We start from the raw sequence: 22,246 nt of genomic DNA on the forward strand, positions 1-22,246 counted from the left end.
GTATATCTGTAGTTCCTATATATGAAAATTCGAATGATGCCACTACTAATGTACAGTTTAATATGTTTACCCTACATAAGGAGTTTTAATTTAGTGTGGCAAATATATACTTTTTTACCCGGCCAGTGTCATCTTGAAAGAAAAATAATCTTCAAATTGAGATTATGCATCCTTGTGGTATTTAAAGTTAGAGATACGTCAACAGTGTCAGCAGACATGAAAGTTCACTAGTTCTTAAAAGACATACATTGATATTGTATATTGGATATATAGGTTGACAGCCCTTTAAGCCAACCAAATTTAATGAAAGACGTCACGGTGAACTTAAAATTGCCATGATTAGGCCTAATAACAAAATTGTGTGGTTCCGATTACGCTCAATTTTAAAATAGGTGGGTGGGTGCGTGGGTGGATTTTTTATTTTATTTTATTTTTTCAGTTGTGAGTCTAGTTCAGGCAGTTGTGTATTTTCCAAATGGTCTCTGTGTTATTGGTTTCTTCCCATCACATGTACAGCCATTACAGATTTGAAGAACAGTTAAATTGTGAGTTTCTGCGTTCACTATTTCTAACGAGACTTCACACAATTTTCACGATTTTATTATTTTTTTTCTCGAATGTGCAAAAAAAGTTATGGTCGGCAGTGAAAAACTAAGTGGGGTCGAGTAACCGGAACCAAACAATTATGTTCAGGCCTTACAATATTATAACACAGCAGTAGATTTCGAGACAAAATATATTTTTTAAGTTTAGAAACCTACAGACTATTTCATTTGTTTTTTTTCTCACTCACTCGTCCAATAAATGAGAAGTATGTCGACTCTAGAATTGGAAATGTCTCTGAGAGCCAGAAGTCTAGCTAATAAGTTCAATAGCTAGACGTTAGTGACTGAATATCTACATGAAGTCCATTTGCTGACCATTCTTCACGCCTACAGACTGTAATACTATGACTCAGCTTGATTCCGAATAATTCAGGAAGGATGAGGAAGTAACAAATAGGAAGAACTTTTGAAATATTTAAATTTTTAACTTGGGTAGTGGTTTCTGGTTTCAAAAGAAAAAAAAATTGCGAAATTCTGTTTACTATGGTCCCTGCACTGATTAAAGTTGTGTGAATTAAAGAAGTTTCATATTCGTATGGCTACAGAAAATTGAATCTGCTAATAATTTCCAAAGGTTTAGATCATTTCGTATTAATCGTCTAGTTCGTTCAGATATTGGAACGCTATAACAAATATTCTCAACTTGGCCTTTTTTCTATGAACAATCTGTAGGTTTAGAACGATTGGTACCAAAACACGCCTTCATTTGGTCAGTCTGTATGATTGAAAGTGTATGTGCTATTGTTATATTAGTATTAAGTTATTTCACGCAGGCAGAACTGGGCTGGAGCATTTCAATCGTAAGACAGGGGTTTCTTTTTAGAGGTAAGCCAGCTAGATCTGGCAAAATGCCCCACTTTCAACTCCCAATTTTTTTTCATGACCCACCCCGATTTCTCACCAGGCCCCTTGTCGTAAATTCTGACCGCAGCCTTACTTTTGTGCTACTAACACCCAGCAAAACCGCTATTCACACCGCTCCTTCACATTTTGTAGTTACCTGTATGCCCCGTTCCATCATCATGACTTCGTAATCATTGTAGCCATATTGGAATTTTTCGATACATTAAGTTTGCTATTGGAATTTATCCTTTTCAAAATTAATGAAACGTCCAACAAATAGATTATAGATCGTTTGTAGAAAAAATGAATTATGAATTCGTCCGATCTTATACGTTTGGACATAATTGGGAACTCAAAAGAATAACAACAACAATAACAGCATAAGAAATAGGTGTTCCAGTTTGTTTGTTTGTTTGTTTGTTTGTTTGTATGTATGTATGTATGTATGTATGTATGTATGTATGTATGTATGTATGTATGTATGTATGTATGTATGTATGTATGTATGTATGTCATATGACGATATTTGAAGATATGTGACGATTGCTTCAGTATTCTCCTGTCGTCAATGTGAGTGTCCCTCGGAGTTGTCCAAAGTCATGACATCTTTTTTTAGCACAGTTGAATTGTCTGCATTTCTTCTTTGACTAGAATTTCTGTTTTAGATGTGTTTGTATCTAAGACGGTCGACGTCCTTGTTGCCCTTTGTATCTCCATGTCTTATCTCAGTATCTCTCTCACAACACTCATCCTGATCATGCACCCCTTCTCTCGTAAAGACCGTTATTTAATACATTCCATACAATAGCTCAATGACTATAATTGAAATAACCTATTATATTATATTGAATTAATTTAATTTCATATAACATATAGCACAAACTATTCCCTCATAAATTATGACATTTGCTGGTTACGGCACGTAGACAAATCCTCGTAAGTGACATAACATTATTCCCGAGTAATGGCATGGAAAGATGTAAAACACTTATCAGTTTTTGTGGAATACAGTTTCATATCCAGAGGGTGCAATGGCACGTTGAATAAAATTAACTTTTATTTGGCGGCATTTTCCAACTACATTCTCAATATGTAAGAATATACAATATATTGAAATGTCGATTGCATTGATATGAAGTAACACCATGACTTGAATAAGACTTATTCCACAAAATGATTGTCTATTCTGTGTAACATATTGCATAGACAAAAAATGGACTCGGGTATACTTTCTGTTAATGTAATATTGGACTCGGATATATTTTCTTTTAATGTAAATGTGCTGGATAATATATGTCCAACGCTTCGTTGCATTTGCCTCAGGCATTGTCTCGTTTCTTGAATATTTCTCTGTGTGAATAAGTGAAGTAACGATTTAATATAAGCCTGGACAAATACCATGGTACGGTAGCCATTCTTAGTAACGCAGACAAACTGTCTCATGACTGACAGTGCTTTGTGTCTTACGATCGGTCACGTTAAGGTCATCGTATGTCTGCCCAGAGTGTTAGTCATAACCATTATACACACAATCGCCTTGTTCCGATAGTCACGGACATAGACTGATAGACAGGTTCGAATTCCCTTCTTGTTTCCTTATCATACATTGTTGAACTATACACCACGTGTAAAGTTGACCCCATTGAACTTCTGACACACCTGGAGAGAGAGAGAGAGAGAGAGAGAGAGAGAGAGAGAGAGAGAGAGAGAGTCAGTCAGTCAGTCAGTTGTACGCTTGCCTACAATAGTTTAGATGTCAGCATGGTATCGAATCAACGCTAAAACGATTTTTAAGGTAAAGAGATCTTCAGCCTCTATACTATGTCTACAATTACGCGAAACCACAACTCGAAACAAGTAGCATTTTGAAAATACCAAAATTGTAAGACCGTATTATAGACCACAACATGGGAACCTACCTCTAGCTAGTATTCATGGACTCAATGCCCATTGCGATGAGGTTTTCTTCAGAATCGACGTTATCATCTTGTAATGGGTACTTAACATTTCCACCTTGTTTTTCTATTTGGTAATAAACACAGTGAGTTTTATCATGTATTAGTATACCTGCCAGTCACCAGCTCATTGATCAAAGTTCAATACACTACGAGTAATAAGTGCGTTGTATTTTCATACCCTCCTCGACCCATGTCACGGTAACTATGACGACCATGCACTACATTGAATGTATTGTGTATGTATATATAGACCTGTGACACCACGGTGTATGTATTGGACAAGTGTCGTTAATTAAAACACATACCCTACACGAATAATGTAGGGTCTACGATTATAATAAGTCTAAAGAAGAAGCAAATACAAACCAACCTGATTAAAATCTGATGAGGTGACTAGATGTCTTTATTTACCTCTGTTCCCATCGTTTTGTGTCGTTTGTTTTTGCATCGTTTGTTTTGTTCCGGGTGATCGCCGCCTTCCAGCGATCACTTGGAACAAAAGAAACGACACAAAACGATGGAAATAGAAGTAAATAAAGACATCTATCGCCGCTTTCAGCACATTAAATTTTAATCAGATTGATACTAAACCCAAATAATAAACCACTGAAACAACAAGGCATATTTACCATCATAAACATCCGGGTCGTCCGAATCATCGCTGCTGTCAGTATCCACTAAATCCGCTAGATGACCATGGCTCACTGCTAAAGCTTCACGAAACGTCGTGACAGCAACTCTAGTGTTCGGTAACTCGTCCAACAATTTTCGTACTGCGTCGTCACCTGTTCTCTCATGCCTTATAGCCGTTACTACAGCGGTACTGATCACATCCCTTTGTTGCAAGTAGTCGAGAACAGTTTGGTAAGTGAACCTAAGGTCTTTGATTAATTCGATTCTGTTATCTACCAGGGATTTTTTTTGTTTGTCACGGGATACATTTTCTCTCCACACTTGTAACAGTCTTTGAAGAAAATCTGGTATGCCACGGTTCTTGTTTGTAATACACCCAATCAACAGGTCCAACTTCTTACTTAAAGTACTTGCTCTCTGTACCCTCTGGTATTCTTCATGCGAAATAAACCCATCTTGGCGAAACAGATCCAAGCATTTGAGGCCGAAGTCTCCTGAAAAAAAAGCCACATGCTCAATCAAAATAATAATCCTTGATTCTTAAAATCAGCTTTCCTTGCCATAAAAAATTGTACATTTTGCAAATTGTACTTTGGATCATTACAACTGTATAACGATACTAATAATTACACATTAATGGCGGAGCAACAATAAATCAGCCAAAATCACCAGGAAAATACTATTTTGTTCAAAGTTTTACTCATCAACCACACAGCGATCCATTCTTTTTCAATAGGTGAAAATATTGTGATCTTACCTTCGGAGCCTAAACTCATATTCTCACCATGTTGTATAATCTCACATAGCCCTCTCTGCCGTTTAACGTTCCGGATGCTTTTGTGGAGTTTTTTCCCTGGTCCAGTCTTCACATCGAGCAGTTGTGGAAAGGAAACTTTGCCTTTTCTGCGAAGTAATCTGCCGTAAAACGTTTCCAACGTAGATGGTGTAACCGTTGATAACTCATCAACACGGTTCACTTGTCGTAGAATTTCTTGAGGTAATTCCTCCTTGCTACTGTAATCGAAATAGACGGCAAAAAGACGAGCGTGTCCCGGGGTTTTGTACTCTTTCAAAATGTGCAGTATGATTTCTATCACAATGTCAGTGAACTCGTTGTCCCCTCCCCGCTCTCTGTTGGAGAACAGTTCAGTTAACTTTGCAGATGCGATAATAATGATTCTGTCTGCCTGAGCAATCTTTAAGATACTTTTCTCTATCTCGTCATTACTTTTAGATTCGTTCAGATTGAACACGTCGACTTCTGTCTGTGAATCACGGTGGTGGTATAAAAATTGGCCAAAACTGTTCACAACTTCCTCGTGTTTTGGTCCATCTGCCACATGGACAATGACAATGGATTTGGGTTCTTGGGCTACTTCTTTTCGAATAAATTTTACGTATCCTGGTAAATGACAGATTAAAACAGAAATGAGAAATCATATATTGATGTATGTACTTGTAGACGTATGTGTCTCATGTGGTTGCTATGACGAGATAGACTGTGACGTAGTAGCAAGGTGGGCGTGTTTATTCTTTTAAATGACAGCTAGCTGACTAGTGCTCTCAAATCATTGAAGAAGATACTAGTACTGTGTCGCTTTGTACATGTATAATGTATTGGGCCTCATTAAAGTAGTAGTCTTTTATTCGTGTTCAACATGTAGGAAATGCTTATCATTTGATCATAATAGTTATTGAAATCTTTACAACGCAATACAATACAGTATATCTCAACACAGTGTGACTTACACCGTAAACACTACACTACACACATTACAGAACACAGCACGACATCGCAGAACACTACAAATCACAAAATACGCAATGCAATGAATTACAATACACCATTATGAACACATCATGTCAGTCATGCCACGGAGCAGAACAACAAACCACTACAATGCACAATACAACACGACACAACACAACACAACACAACACAGCACAGCACAGCACTACACTACACTACACTACACAACACAACACAACACAACACAACACAACACAACACGGTAGATAACTATGCAACTTACAAAAACAAAATACATGTAATGCTATTAAAGTGTACATATATCTCTTGCATACCTGTGTCACTAAGACTCTGTAGCGCTTTGGGTTCCTCTACACAATATAATAACGATAATAGCAGTTGCACATTAATGGCGGAACAGCAATAAATCGGCCCAAATCACCAGGAAACAAGACTTAGCTTGACTTTTGCAAATACTAATTGTAAGTCACTGCAATCTAAATAGACCATAACATGATAGTCCTTTTCAAAGGTACCCCCACCTCACCTCCCCCAAGCTTATAGCTCCACAGACTTATTTTTCACTTCCGTGAGATTTGGGTTTGTCTTCAAGGGCCGTCGATTATTGGCGATTTGATCATAGTCTTTGTTTGCCTATAGGGTTCATTCCCTTTCGACTTTTTTCTCACCTGTGATATTTTTGCTGGTACTGTGACGTTCTCCGTATTGCTAAATGGCTTTTTGCAACTGTCGTAGTTGAGATATACTGTAGGTTGATTTAAGTATTTGCAGACATACATTGGCGATAACTGTACTTTCAAATTTCACATCACTTGGAACATACATTGATTGATGATCGCAAATCGTGTTGTCATATACATTTTGACGATGAAGTTCTTCATTTTAATGACTCACTTGCATATTACCTATCTATCTTTGTACTTGCTATTTCACATTCATTTTAGACATTTTGGCGTGTGGCTCACAATGTTAATAACAAAGGTTTGCATTCAAGAGTACTACATACAAATAATTTCCGTTTCTTACAAGAGATGGGACTCAATACATTCCGTCGATGCAATTCCCTGGCTTGTAGCTAATACCACTATAGTTGTCTGAGCTTGTATGCAAAAGATTTTCTTTCATCATGGGAGTGGGGGTGGGCTTCAATTTATATTTGTACAAAATATTGTTGTTTAAATAAACTGAAACACCTCAACATTTACATAATAATTTACATCTGGTAAATGACTTGCAATATCTTATTGGCTGTATAAAAATTCAACTTTTGGTAATATAACATGTCATAGAATGAGTGACGTCAACACAACTACTGCTTCCCAGAGTACAACACTCCTTCTGTATATACAGCTATCTGTGATCATTACAAACCTTCTGACAGCCTTAACCATGTCAATTGAAAGTCAAGTATTGGTCTCTATACGTACCTATAGTTGCCATATCACCAATGCCGTCATTTCGTAAAATTGTCTTTGATATAGAGTATAGTTAAAGCAAGAGACGTAAGACAGTTACACGAGGAAGTTAACAAGTGAACGATGCGTTGACGTCTACGTACGTAGTGTAGCCTAACACCGTCTAACTCTGAACCATAGTGACGACTACCGTGTTTAGGAGATTGTCGTCTGAGCTATGGTCAGGCAAAAACTGTCAGTGTCGTATCAGTCACCAGGGCCAACAGTTGCCGACTTCAAATCTTCAAGTTTGTCGCACTAAAGAGACAATGACAGTTCTTGAAAAGCGCTGTTATTTTTCTAGTGCACCCGGAAGATCTCAGTGACTGAATCATTCGTAAAATTACTATACTTCCTCAATCTTGTTTGTTTGTTTGTTTGTTTGGAAGTATAATACAATACAGTGGTTTATCCCCGAACCAAAAATACCCGTCGTGCGTCAGTCTACTCAGAAATGACTTACTCCATAGGTTTTGTCAGTGGCTGTCTGTAGTTTTGTAGGACGTTTAAACATAATTACAGATAGAGCAGAGAGAACATAGTATCAATGTAACTGTAACACATTGCGAGAAAAGGAACTTCAAGCTACGCTTCCTGTGACTTCTAGAGCTATTGTTGTGTATCATTGTACCCGAACCATTGTGTTCATCAGATCATCAGATCACAGGGTCCCTGTCTATTTTTTAAAGGTTTGAGCCAAAGTCGCTCTATATCTATAGAGGGACTGTCGTTCAACGAATCCGTCCCAATCATATTATGTGTTTCTTTTCTCTTAGTGTTTTGCTTTCTCAACCAGTGTTCCAAATCTATATTCGAAACGCAAATCATTGGTAAGAAATAAAGTTCAGTTTGCATATTTTTGACAAACGAATATACAAGATACCTGCAAACAAATCGACTGGTCCAATGTACATATACATGTACATGTACATGTACGTATACATGTACTTCCTTGTTGAGATAACATTGTTGAGATTACAATGAAATACGTGCCTAGATTTGTATCAGTCCGTGGGTGCTGATATGAGTCATACACGTTCTTGCTTACTTTTTTAAACAAGGTATATCTGTAGTTCCTATATATGAAAATTCGAATGATGCCACTACTAATGTACAGTTTAATATGTTTACCCTACATAAGGAGTTTTAATTTAGTGTGGCAAATATATACTTTTTTACCCGGCCAGTGTCATCTTGAAAGAAAAATAATCTTCAAATTGAGATTATGCATCCTTGTGGTATTTAAAGTTAGAGATACGTCAACAGTGTCAGCAGACATGAAAGTTCACTAGTTCTTAAAAGACATACATTGATATTGTATATTGGATATATAGGTTGACAGCCCTTTAAGCCAACCAAATTTAATGAAAGACGTCACGGTGAACTTAAAATTGCCATGATTAGGCCTAATAAAAAAATTGTGTGGTTCCGATTACGCTCAATTTTAAAATAGGTGGGTGGGTGGATTTTTTATTTTATTTTATTTTTTCAGTTGTGAGTCTAGTTCAGGCAGTTGTGTATTTTCCAAATGGTCTCTGTGTTATTGGTTTCTTCCCATCACATGTACAGCCATTACATATTTGAAGAACAGTTAAATTGTGAGTTTCTGCGTTCACTATTTCTAACGAGACTTCACACAATTTTCACGATTTTATTAATTTTTTTCTCGAATGTGCAAAAAAAGTTATGGTCGGCAGTGAAAAACTAAGTGGGGTCGAGTAACCGGAACCAAACAATTATGTTCAGGCCTTACAATATTATAACACAGCAGTAGATTTCGAGACAAAATATATTTTTTAAGTTTAGAAACCTACAGACTATTTCATTTGTTTTTTTCTCACTCACTCGTCCAATAAATGAGAAGTATGTCGACTCTAGAATTGGAAATGTCTCTGAGAGCCAGAAGTCTAGCTAATAAGTTCAAAGGCTAGACGTTAGTGACTGAATATCTACATGAAGTCCATTTGCTGACCCTTCTTCACGCCTACAGACTGTAATACTATGACTCAGCTTGATTCCGAATAATTCAGTAAGGATGAGGAAGTAACAAATAAGAAAAGGAAGAAGTTTTGAAATATTTAAATTTTTAACTTGGGTAGTGGTTTCTGGTTTCAAAAGAAAAAAAAATTGCGAAATTCTGTTTACTATGGTCCCTGCACTGATTAAAGTTGTGTGAATTAAATAAGTTTCATATTCGTATGGCTACAGAAAATTGAATCCGCTGATAATTTCCAAAGGTTTAGATCATTTCGTATTAATCGTCTAGTTCGTTCAGATATTGGGAAGCTACAACAACTTGGCCTTTTTTTCTATGAACAATCTGTAGGTTTAGAACGATTGGTACCAAAACACGCCTTCATTTGGTCAGTCTGTATGATTGAAAGTGTATGTGCTATTGTTATATTATTATTAAGTTATTTCACCCAGGCAGAACTGGACTGGAGCTTTTCAATTGTAAGACAGGGAGTTCCTTTTAGAGGTAAGCCAGCTAGATCTGGCAAAATACCATATTCTTTATTGTTTCCTTACAACCACTCAAACTATAAAGGAAGCTCACGTAAAACAATTCAAAATGCTAACACATTTTTTTATTACTTTGGGAACATTGTAGCAATTCTCTCCGAGTATACATAACATAGACCCGTAGGTGGCAATTATAGTTGTGTGTACATTAATGTGTAAATATTACATTGATGTAAATTGCGGCATTAAGTTGAGGAATATTGGCTTGAAATCTGTCGAACCAGTCGCAGATAACAAGACCGAAGATCATTGAATGGTGTGTAAAATGGTATAATGTTGTAGATAGCTCCTGAACGATAATTATGACGGAACACATTTACTAAGAAACTCCTCCATACAATTATAGAAACACTAGTTTCCTCAACTGCTTGACAGAACCAATACTTTTTTGAACTGCAACACGTCTTATTAGGATCGTATATCATCAACTCTTTTCTTTACAAATGGCTACAGTACCGTGTTCTTGTCCTAACTGATATATTGATATGAATATCACACAATTCTTTCAGGTGTAAAAATCTAAATATAGTATATATCAATAGATATACGTCATTCTGTGTTGTATTCCGAGTAGTAACAGCTGTAATGTGAATACTTGTCTATTGCCAAACTGAATATTACATGTATATATCCTACTGTACTTGCTGTTATTTTGATGGCCAACAGTTTTCACGTCCTGGGCTTTATTAAACTGTAAGCTGTGTGATGAATAAGTTTTGACGTTGTTCTCAGCTCAACAGCAAGCCTAGTGGGATAGATTGCAACTATTCCATAATTTTATTATTATTATTATTATTATTATTATTATTATTATTATTATTATTATTATTATTTATTTATTTATTTATTTATTTCAGGCCAGGGGCCCTAACAAATAAAAAGAAAGAAAGAGAAAACACTAAAATGTACCTGAATACATACATAATCTGCATGCAGTGTATATACGAAAAGTTTAATACTAGTGAGTACACTGTGTATGACCTTCGATATGTTTCTCTCGATATTTTTCTCTAGCTATGACAGACAAACACGTGCCAAGTTTGTAGGTAAATGGAAGGGACATGTTGGTCTCTGTAAAATATGTAAATTTAGAATCAATTGCATATTGCGGCTTGATTGATTGCAAGTAAATCATACTGTTAAATCTTTTTTACAGATCATTTATTGAGAGTATTTTAAGTTTTTCACTAATCTGTTGGTTTGGTAATCTGAGTGTTCAAAACAAAAACAAGCTTGGTAGAATAGTTAATATCTGCAGTAAAATTATTGGTGTTCAACAAACTAGCCTTAGCACACTGTACAGGAAACAAGTCCTGAACAAAGCCAATTCCATACTGAGGAATAGTCAGCACCCCCTTTACCAAGAGTTTGACATTTTACCATCAGGACGGCGCTTTAGGGTTCCAAGGACTAGAACAAACAGAACAAAATATTCATTTATTCCAACAGCCATATCTTTTCTTAATCAAGTCAGGAATGCATAGCAGCCCATTGTTTCAATGTTTTAATGTTACTGTACCTTATTTTTTAACCGTATTTATTGTATTTATTTTAATGTATCCTGTCACAGTATTTTAATATTTTGTGTAGTTTTTTATACGTTTAACTGTCGCGCAAAGAATTGCCCATACTGGGATAATAAAGATCTATTGTATTGTATTGTATTGTATTGTACTGAATGGCCGATTCTATTAACCTGAGGAAAAAAGACAAACAATATCCACACATTAAAAAAATTAACATCTCTTCAATTTGCAATTTCTATTTGTTAAAGTAAAAGTCACGCTATTCTTGTTAACACTTCGCAGTGAACTACCACCATGCGTTAAATCACCAGCATATATTACATATATACTGCGAATCATGGATATCCATATGATTATGGAGATAGCTGTACTGTCACGTAAATATGTCCTCATTTCATGAAGCCCCCAGAACGATTTGAATTGACATGTTCATATACCACCACAATGGTGTACCTTGCCAATCTTCTTTGGCCATGGAGACATCTAGCAAATAACCGTACGTTATGAGACGTACACAAGTCCTCATTATTTGAAATTGGTTGGTCGCTGTATTTTGTAGTTTTTTTAAGGGCAACAGTTTGAGCGAATCTTCTGGAAGATCTGTTCACAATTTATTTTATCACCTGTGGTAATTGTCTCGTTTTGGGCAAATGTGTCAAAGTTCAAAAACGAAAAAACAAAAACACGGTAAAACGTAAAGTACGATGTTTAAAAATGTATGACCAAGATAAAGCGGAAGCGGGAAAAAAACAAACAAGGGAAATGTTAAATGTCCAATTAAAAGTCTTCGTACAAGCAAATGCAAATCTTCTTTGTTTGCCATCGTTGTGTTGTTATGGCAACCACTGGCGTCATAAGTACGTATCGCAATGACCTAAGTCTTTTTCACTGTCGAAAATGCCACTGTCATGACGAGCATGGCTGCTCTCAGATATGGAATCTGTAAAGAAATGCATATTTACTGTGAATGAGTGTAATTTTGAGAATTGACACCTGTATATGGTACAGTGATAAGTACAGCTGCTGCAGCACAACCTTCATCTATAGTATGGGTTTCTCAAATATGAACAAGGTTATAATACAACAAGTAAAAATAATGTGATCTAAAACAATCACACTTTTGATTTGTGGCATTGGTGTTTTTAGCTCGTCCCAATGACATGGCTTGTCTTTGTGCCTTTGGATAAACTGATATATCTCTCAAAATATATTTTATGTCAACTCTTTAGTAGTCTGTATTTAATGAATTAAATTATAATCACCTTCACGATTTACCCCGTCACCTGGTTGATCACCGCTTCTATCAACTGCCGAATCTGTTATAATTCCGTCGTTGGGACTTACATTGGAAGGCCTTTCTTGACCACCATCCTCTACCTTTCGACATCCTAGCTTAGGTTTTATGCCGGTGAAAGCATAACACCGTCTTCTCGGCCTTAATATAGTACTACTGCGAGTTCTGAAAGTGCTGCTTCTACTTATACCTTTCTTCAAATTGGAATATGCTGACTGTTCCTCCAAATCAGATTTGTTTCCAAGGAGACCATTGGCAGATCTAAGGACAGGAACGTCAGCTTTTTGGCTTCGAAGTTTACTTTTTTCACTGACTGCAAAGGAGGAAATACACAAGCATGGCTGAGTATCATACATGGAGAAATCATTGAAATGTCTCATTGAACATCGTAGTGCTAGTGGTATTATGGAAACAACATTTCTCCCTTTTCCACGTATTTTCTTTTACTATTTTGCCCTCCTCCCACCCACCCATCTTATGTCGGGGATTGATAAACCAAGTGATTGCTCTGTAAGGTACTTGATTTAGTCGAGTATTCTACAATACACTATTGTAATTCAGATCAGATCAATAGAACTTGAAAAAATTCAGTTAGATTTTACAAAGATAACGTACTCGTTATGCAAAGTTAATATAGAAAGTTTTAGTTTACCTTCGGCGTTGGTTTCCTTGACATTGATGATTTTAATACTTGATTCTCTAGTTTCTCTGTTCTTTATTTCTTGCTTTCTTCGTCTTTTCTTGGTCAAGAATACTCTTCTGATCAATGTCAGGTGGGTACCTGCAACATAGAAATCACGTCTATTTTTCAAATCTCAAATCATAGTGCATCAAAGCAGCTTATTGTTTACATGTATATAATAGTAATAAAGGAGACTTATAGAGAGCCTCATCTCTGCTAGCACTGTAGCAGGGCTCGAGGCGCAGGAATAAGTGGGAATAAAATTAAGTTGTATTGTGGAGTATATCGATGAAGAATGTCAGAGAGGTCCAGAACCCACAACTGAATTGAAGTAAATTGATGAAACTTTGTATACGAGAACTAATAGCCTACGTAACCAATGACGTTGTTGGAAGAGAAGTTGGACATACTTTTAGTATTGCAGGCAAGACTAGCGGCAACATTCTGAACTCTGCAACTTATCTACAAGGTGTTTAGGGCAACCAGAAAGGAGACAGTTACAGTAGAACAGATTCAGATAGCCAAGTTTCTGACAGTAAATGTCGATTCAGACAGCCAAGTCTCTGATATCACCGTGGTTGACCTAACCAAGGCATCCGTTTATCCAAATAGCTGCTATTTTAGCCCATGCCATGCACTTGGCTAGCTGGATCGATAAATTGTCACAGACTTGGGTATTAGAATCGACATACTGCATGCCATAGACTTGGTTATCTGGATCAACATACTGTCATAGACTTGGCTATGAGGCTTGATAATGTCATTTACCAGTATGTCGAACTAGACAGGCAAATCAGGCAAATCTATAATACTGAATACTAGTTACCACTTTCTCATTTACTTGCCTTTGAATTACATGTATAAGTCAACTTATCAAAGCTTGCGCTGAAAATTTTATCATCAACAATTGGTAAGGAATGATGTTGAAAGCTAAATATTTTCGTAAAGTTGTAGTTTTACTTACCATGATGTCCTATTTTAACGTGAACCGTTTTTGCTGAACTGGAGACAGCGTACAATTGACCCATGCCATCACGTTGGTGACACAATACGGACACTGATATACGGTAATCCCCAGGAGACAATCCATTACATTGCCAAGACAAAATCGACGGTGATTCCAGTATTTCAGTTACGGAGACTTTCTTCCCGGAAGTAATTGGCATACAGGTGACGCGGTAACCGGTATGGTGAGATGTGGATATAGTCCAACGTACATACACCGAATTCACCGTTACATTCAGAACTTCTATTGAGTCAACTGTTTCTGGCAAACCTGCAATGTACATGTATCAATCATTGTAAAATGGAGTTGGCAACAATGAATTATGCTGTTGTGGGCTGAGATGAACTAAATAACATAGTTATAGTGTATTTTAGTTATTAAAAGATGCTCAGAGGCAAGCTTCCTACATTACTCTCATTATCAACCACCTCTGTCCCCATACATACTTCTCTATTGTTTTTTCTCTATCCATGTCCATGCCCCCCCTCTCTCGCTCTCTCTGTCTCTGCCTGTCTCTGTCTCTGTCTCTCTGTCTCTGTCTCTCTGTCTGTCTGTCTGTCTGTCTCTCTCTCTCTCTCTCTCTCTCTCTCTCTCTCTCTCTCTCTCTCTCTCTCTCTCTCTCTCTCTCTCTCTCTCTCTCTATCTCTCTCTCCACACTTTATGGATATTACAAAATGCAATAATGTTTATACCAGGTAATGACGTTATGGTATCCATGCATCTTTTTTCATCTTGTAGTTTGGGGTCCATCTCCTTGCTGTGAGAGTCTGACTCTTTGACTTCGATCTCGTCACAACCAGTACCAGGTGGTGTCATTTCATCTTCCGAGTCTGAATGGATGTCGATATCAGTTTCATCACTGTCACAATCAAATTCCTGATAGATCTGATCAAAATCTTCAGCCGATATTGTGACCTTGATGCGCACGTCTCGACCTTTTGCAATTTTCATGACGTCATCGCTGATAAGAAGCTGTTTGATGATTGTATCGAGGTGTCCATTTTTACTATCTCTTTGTAATTTCTTGAGACCATTTTTACTTTTCACCTTCAAAAATAACAGTATGCATCCAAGCCTTACGTCTTCAATTTCTACAGAGTACTGTCTGTCCAGTGATTTGCTTTTTATGAGGCGAGCTTTAGCGGAAACTATATACTCTTCTATCTCAGCCTCCGTTGAGTCCCGACCATTCGCTTCACAGACTGTGTCAGCCTCCGTTGAGTCCCGACCATTCGCTTCACAGACTGTGTCAGCCTCTGAAACCGTCGAGTCCCGACCATTCACTTCACAGACTGTGTCAGCCTCTGATCCGACAACTTCTATATCAACGTGGACTTTAAGTACCAAGTTCCCTATAAAACATAAAAAGGCGACCTTATAGCGTTATTGTCTTTCACTGGTGCAGCCCTTTTTCCCCTAATATAATGTAAGAATAGCATAAAACACAACTTTACTGTTTTCTTGAATTTATGACCAAAGGGCCCAGGACACTCTCTTCAATTATGATATTTGATGTACTTTCAATTAATTGCAAAATAACAATGAAGTATTTTACTGTCACGTGATGTCCATTGAATTTGATGTTATGAATTACATGTTTCAACGACTTACCTCTTTTCATGTATGTAACTCTAGATCTTGGTCTGATGGAACGTCTTTCTGCAAAATAAAATGTACAGAATTGTGACATCAAGAGGAAAAAATAACTTTAAAAAATAAAAATGATTAAATGTTAGATTAGCTTACAGTAAGACAGTTTCATTAGGTGCATTAAGCTTACCTTTTGAGGATACTGTTGGTTTTCTAAGTTTTCTCTCGGCAACTTCAAGTATGTCAAACAGGTGTGGGTATGGTTCTTCAAGTGATCGTTTGAATGTTTGATAGGCATCTTCTGTTGGCGGCAACTCGTCAAGCAGACGACAGGCCTTACCACGTGGTGTAGATTCTGACATAACGGCATCATAGGCCGACCTACTAATGGCATTTTCCTGTACAAGGTAGTGTAGAACGTAGTTCACCTGTAGATCATGGATAATGGAGGTCAGATTACTACGGAGGGGTTCGGCGCTGTCCTGCGTTGCCAATTTTCTGTAATATTCCAATAAATCAGCCTGGCTCAGATCCAATTTCCCTCCATGTTGCACCAGAACGTCTGTCAAAGTTTTCACCTTTGCGTATAAAGTTTTCTCGGCTCTGATGCAACAAGAACTCTGTTTATTTATGATGTTTTCTTGATATAGGTCCACCACGTACGTGTCAAAATCAGCTGGAAACATAGAGGGATGAAACAAACAGATATCTAAGTCCCACGACACAGACGTAGTTCTATATATATACTTCACATCACTACCGTATTAACAATATAATATATTTAGTTCTATAGTGGTCTGAGGTACAATGCACTAAGTACATGTAACTCCCTGGCAAATAGCAAATGATAGACTTTCTTATCACAGCATCACTTAAGCACAGCATAGACGTTGGAGTGGAGAGTCAATGATCACAGTTGAAAAACTTGATGTTATATTCACCTTTTTACATAAAATAATCACATAAATAGAGGAATCAGCGCAATACTCAAACCGTCAACACAAACACTTTGTGATGGACATAGTAAATATTGAGTAACCAACCTGGACATACTGGTTGACAAATGATAGAATTTGCAGCATCAATGGAGGACGAGTCGATATCTTCATTGGAATTGTGATCGAGAGTTGCACAACTGTGACGATTTTCCTTGATAGAACGGGATCTTCGTATAATTTCTGTTTTCTTCTTCTTTGAAAAGGTTGAGCGACGCCTTGACTGTTTTCCATATGTGTTCCGTCTGATTCTCATGCGATTAACCGCAGAAACTGTGATTTGGGTGATTATGTTGGCGGTTATGTTAATAGTGATAAGGATGATTGTATAGTGGTGATGATGGTAGTAGTTTTGACGGTGGTGATGGTGTAGTAGTTACAGTGGTAGTTGTGTAGGCGGTAATGGTGATGTTGGTAGTGATGATGATGGTGGTGGTGGTGGTGGTGATGATGATGATGATGATGATGATGATGGTGGTGGTGGTGGTGGTGATGATGATGATGATGATGATGATGATGATGGGAACATACGGATGATATACATTCAGATGGGGGGGGGGCAAACAGACACAAAGAGATAGAAAGGGAGAATACACATAATTAATTACATAGAATGATACCTTTCAAATAGGTGTTTACGGAATAAAATGTAGCTTTTACTGAATCCAATTATTGATTATGAAATCTCATTTTTTTCCCGCTCAACCCAATCCTTTTCTGTCTTAAAATCTAAGTATATCATATTGTCACGTAGACCATGTCACCTATTTTGGTTCAATCATGTCTCGAACTCTGAGAACTTAACTTACGCAATTTGTCGATTTCGCCGCTTGCTCTTTCTGGACCATAGCCGGAGTCTCGTAAATTGCTATTTCGGTTGCCTGCAGCTGGCAGATCTTGCTCACCTTCTACAAAATAACGATTGGAATGAGATCACACAAAAGACGACAGACTGAGTTCACAAAGAAATATCGATACTTTTCAGAAGTGTTTTGCCGAGTCATTTAAACTAGGATCCGAAGTGTTTTATGGATATTGAACTGTGTTGCCATCAAAGACTTGTATGTATACATCACAAATATAAACTTAAGACACAGAAGTATAAAGTACATTTCATATGCATGGTTGACCAAGTAAATACCACACAAAAACACCACAATCTACTCGTCATTAATTGTTGCTGTTCTATCATGGGAAATTTAGTGATATGCAGCCCAACTATGAAGCATCTTAATGCTGTTAACTCTATCATATAAACCTTTTTGTCGGGCTTGTCGAGTTTAGAATGCTTTGCGCAGTGGAAATTTACTCTAAGATTTGCAGTGCTCACCAAAAAGAAAAAAAAGAATATGTCTTGTTTATGAATAAAAGACTCATGAAAATTTAAATCATACCACTGTCGTCCTCCTCGATAATTTCTTCATTTATTGAGTTCCTCGGTGTCTCTGTGTCAGCAATCGCAGAGTCTCGGGAATCTCTCTTGTCGCTATGTTCTGCATCTGTCACCTGTGACCTGGGATCAGTGTCGGGGTCAGTGTGTAACTCTGTTGAGGGAGGTATAAGATAAATGTAGATGAAATGGCAATGAACTTATCTCATGAAATAGCTCTTCAACTCCGAGTGGTACTAATACTCTATCTGCCAGATTAATCCACTGCACGCTCGCTCCCTATATGGTCGATTTGAGACATCGGTGACGATTTCTGCTGCCAGAAATACATTGTAAATTAACAAGTCATTATCTTTCGATAAATACGGTTTTGCTTTCATACTTCAGCTGAATCTATTTTGACTATTTTCAACGGAGTTACATGTGTACGTACCATAAGTTTCAACATTTATATTAATGTATACGAAGTTAATAATGTCCCACATTTCACCAATGTACAGAAAAAAATGGGCGTGCTACGTATGTGAACAATGCATATCCAGGACTATGTCAAATGTCAAGCGTAACAACTCAGTTGTCAACAAAAGGCTCGGTTTATTCACCCCCAGACCACCAAACTATTGCTTAGTGGTCTGAGTTTCACTACTACACCTACAAGTTATTAGACACCATGATACATGCCTACCAGGGACTTTGTTGCCATGTGACTTTGTTGCCATGTGATATGTAGCGGAACTGATAGACCTGTTCCAGATGATTACTCCCAATTGCATTCATCGAATATTGTACTGCTTGTGGCATGAGCAAGCGGACATGCTCTTGAAAGTGTCTTGATCTATTGTTACATATATACTAGTATTAAATAAAGACTGACTCGACACTGGAACCTTCAAATCTCAATCTGTTTAACTTATTTTGAACAATAGATATTCCTTCTGATGTCAAAACGTATGTAACTGTTAAAATCTATGAACATTCCGATCAAGTTGAACCATCGTCAACATTACTAATTTAATAAAGTTTAACATGTGAAACATCAAGATCCATCAAACATCCCCCCCAACCACCTGTTGAATCATCTGTCATCAACAGATCAAGAAGTCTGTCAATCTATTGGAAGGATATGTCGTCAGTTCTACAACTAATGGATTTTGAACCACCTAGATGAAACTTGTAACAGTTGAGTATAGGTAGTCTACACAGAGAAAAGAATTCTGTGTAGTAGAGTCTTTTACATTTTGTATATACATGTAGGGCTGTAAGCCGTTGTACAAGTACCATAAGGAATGGTTATATACATCATACGTTGTGCAATCTATTAAGCTCTGAACTACACACACACACACACACACACACACACACACAGACAGACAGACACACACACAGAGAGACAGACAGACAGACAGACAGACAGACACACACACAGACAGACAGACACACACACACGCGCGCACACACACACACACACACACACACACATATATATATATATATATATATATATATATATATCATATATAGTACACAAACAACCCTGACGATTGCATTTTCATGATATTAGTCACTCTGATCGCTTTTCAAAGTCCAAGTAGTATATGATTGTTTGTTTCAATGTATGACATCACGCAACGTAACAGTACATTGCATAGCAACCACACTCAACACAACTTCCGCATTTTTAACGATTAGACTGCCAAGTTATTACTAACATTGACAGAACACATGATCTCTTTGTAATTTTTTATCTGAGAGTATGTTGATTTTTGTTTGTTTGTTTGTTTGTTTGTTTGTTTGTTTGTTTGTGTGTTTGTTTCAGCTGCAGACTAGTTCAATCTCACTGCCAACCTTGTCATTTCAACTGTGTTAAATAATATTCCCACTTGCCATTTTTGAATTGAATTTTATTTCCACTAGAAACATAGATAATAACAATACAAAAGAAAATATCACTAATAAGAAAATGTTCTGGTGAGGACCATGGAAATAGTTCACTCGACGTCTGATCATCCAGTATGGTGAAATCTTGCATCATTCGCCTTGCCACTATTTACAGTGTGTACACAACCGTTGTAAGACCAGTTAATGAAAGACCAACAATAACACTGTTCCAAAACCAGGAACTTGAGATGGCATACTATTGTCATTCAGCCTATAGCACTTTAGTCTCAATCTTTACAACTCCTTATCAACTTGTATACTTTTACATGTATATTGGCACTGTAGATAGCAAGTGGGGAGCCTAGAAAATGTGCCATTCCGATGAGCACCCATCCACATAACAGTGTTCACTTTATATCAAGTAGTCGAAGCAAGACTCAATATCCGTACGTTAGTCGCTTCAACCATAGAACGTAGGGTCTATGCTTCAACGTACAATGTATTGTGTAATGAGGAAGCAACCACTCAAAATGCCTTTGTATAGTGCACACAAAAAACATGGAACTCTATGCTGTAAAACTACAATAGTCTAGTCTGACGAAACAGACAATATGCTGTACTTCTGATATTTTAATGTGTTTTCTTTCGCAATAAACAGACCAACATTCGACTATCGTCTCTTCCCGAGTAGTGATGATGGTAATGATAATATAGCGACAGGCAATTATAAATAGAAAAAAGTACATACATACATACATACATACACACACACATACATACATACATACATACATACATACATACATACATACATACATACATACATACATACATACATACATACATACATACATACATGTACATACATACATACATACATACATACATACATACATACATACATACATACATACATACATGTACATACATACATACATACATACATACATACATACATACATACATACATACATACATACATACATACATACATACATACATACATACATACATACATACATGTACATACATACATACATACATACATACATACATACATACATGTACATACATACATACATACATACATACATACATACATACATACATACATACATACATACATGTACATACATACATACATGTACATACATACATGTACATACATACATACATACATACATACATACATACAATACAATACATACATACATACATACATACATACATACATACATACACACATACATACATACATACATACATACATACATACATACATGTACATACATACATACATACATACATACATGTACATACATACATACATACATACATACATACATACATACATACTTATACATACATACATACATACATACATACATACATACATACATACACACACACATACATACATACATACATACATACATACATACATACATACATACATCCATACATCCATCCATCCATACATACATACACACATACATATATACACACACACATACATATATCCATACATACATACATACATACATACATACATACATACATACATACATACATACATACATACACACATACATATATCCATACATACATGCATACATTGTATATACTGTATCACACACTATTATGTAATAGCATGTCTACATTCAATTTTGAGTTTTTTCAATGACCTCCAAACATCATTGCATACAAATCATGCCAAGTTTTAGAAAATAGATTACAAAAACAACAGCGACACATATATGAGAAGGTGTTTCTCGTTTTGGTAAGATTAGATTATAACCAGATCAAAGTTTCTGGCTTTTGTCAATCAAAGTAACTTTGTCAAAAAAAACAGTTTATCCATCTTTATAATACTAAACATTCATTAATGAAAATCATTAAGTTTTTCTATCATTTACTGCCTTTCTGATATTTTTACAGATTGGTAGTTTATCGGTATGCTGAACACCATTGATTTAATGCTATTATTGTCCAGGCATTTACTTCCGTCTTGTATAAGATTTATTTACATACGTGGTAAAACAACAACAATAAGAACAAAACTGTATCATACGAACATACCTCCAGTTTCAACATCCAT

General features: G+C 36.6%; 1 protein-coding gene across 2 annotated transcripts; it reads right to left on the bottom strand.

Moving 5' to 3' along the window:
* Nucleotides 1-2,329: 2,329 nt before the first annotated feature.
* On the bottom strand, nt 2,330-7,589 carry LOC144453423 (uncharacterized). 2 transcript variants are annotated; one of them, XM_078144718.1, is made up of 6 exons: nt 7,238-7,589; nt 6,125-6,160; nt 4,797-5,441; nt 4,036-4,533; nt 3,368-3,470; nt 2,330-3,107 (listed from the first exon to the last, which is right to left on the bottom strand). In XM_078144718.1, the coding sequence occupies exons 1-5, from the start codon at nt 7,248-7,250 to the stop codon at nt 3,370-3,372; spliced, it is 1,293 nt and encodes a 430-aa protein (XP_078000844.1). In that variant the 5' UTR covers nt 7,251-7,589; the 3' UTR covers nt 2,330-3,107; nt 3,368-3,369. The 2 variants fall into 2 exon arrangements, with proteins under 2 accessions (XP_078000844.1, XP_078000851.1); XM_078144725.1 differs by lacking the exon at nt 6,125-6,160.
* Nucleotides 7,590-22,246: the final 14,657 nt, after the last annotated feature.

The sequence above is a fragment of the Glandiceps talaboti genome, chromosome 1 (genome assembly GCF_964340395.1).
Source record: "Glandiceps talaboti chromosome 1, keGlaTala1.1, whole genome shotgun sequence".
Classification (NCBI taxonomy): Eukaryota; Metazoa; Hemichordata; class Enteropneusta; family Spengelidae; genus Glandiceps; species Glandiceps talaboti.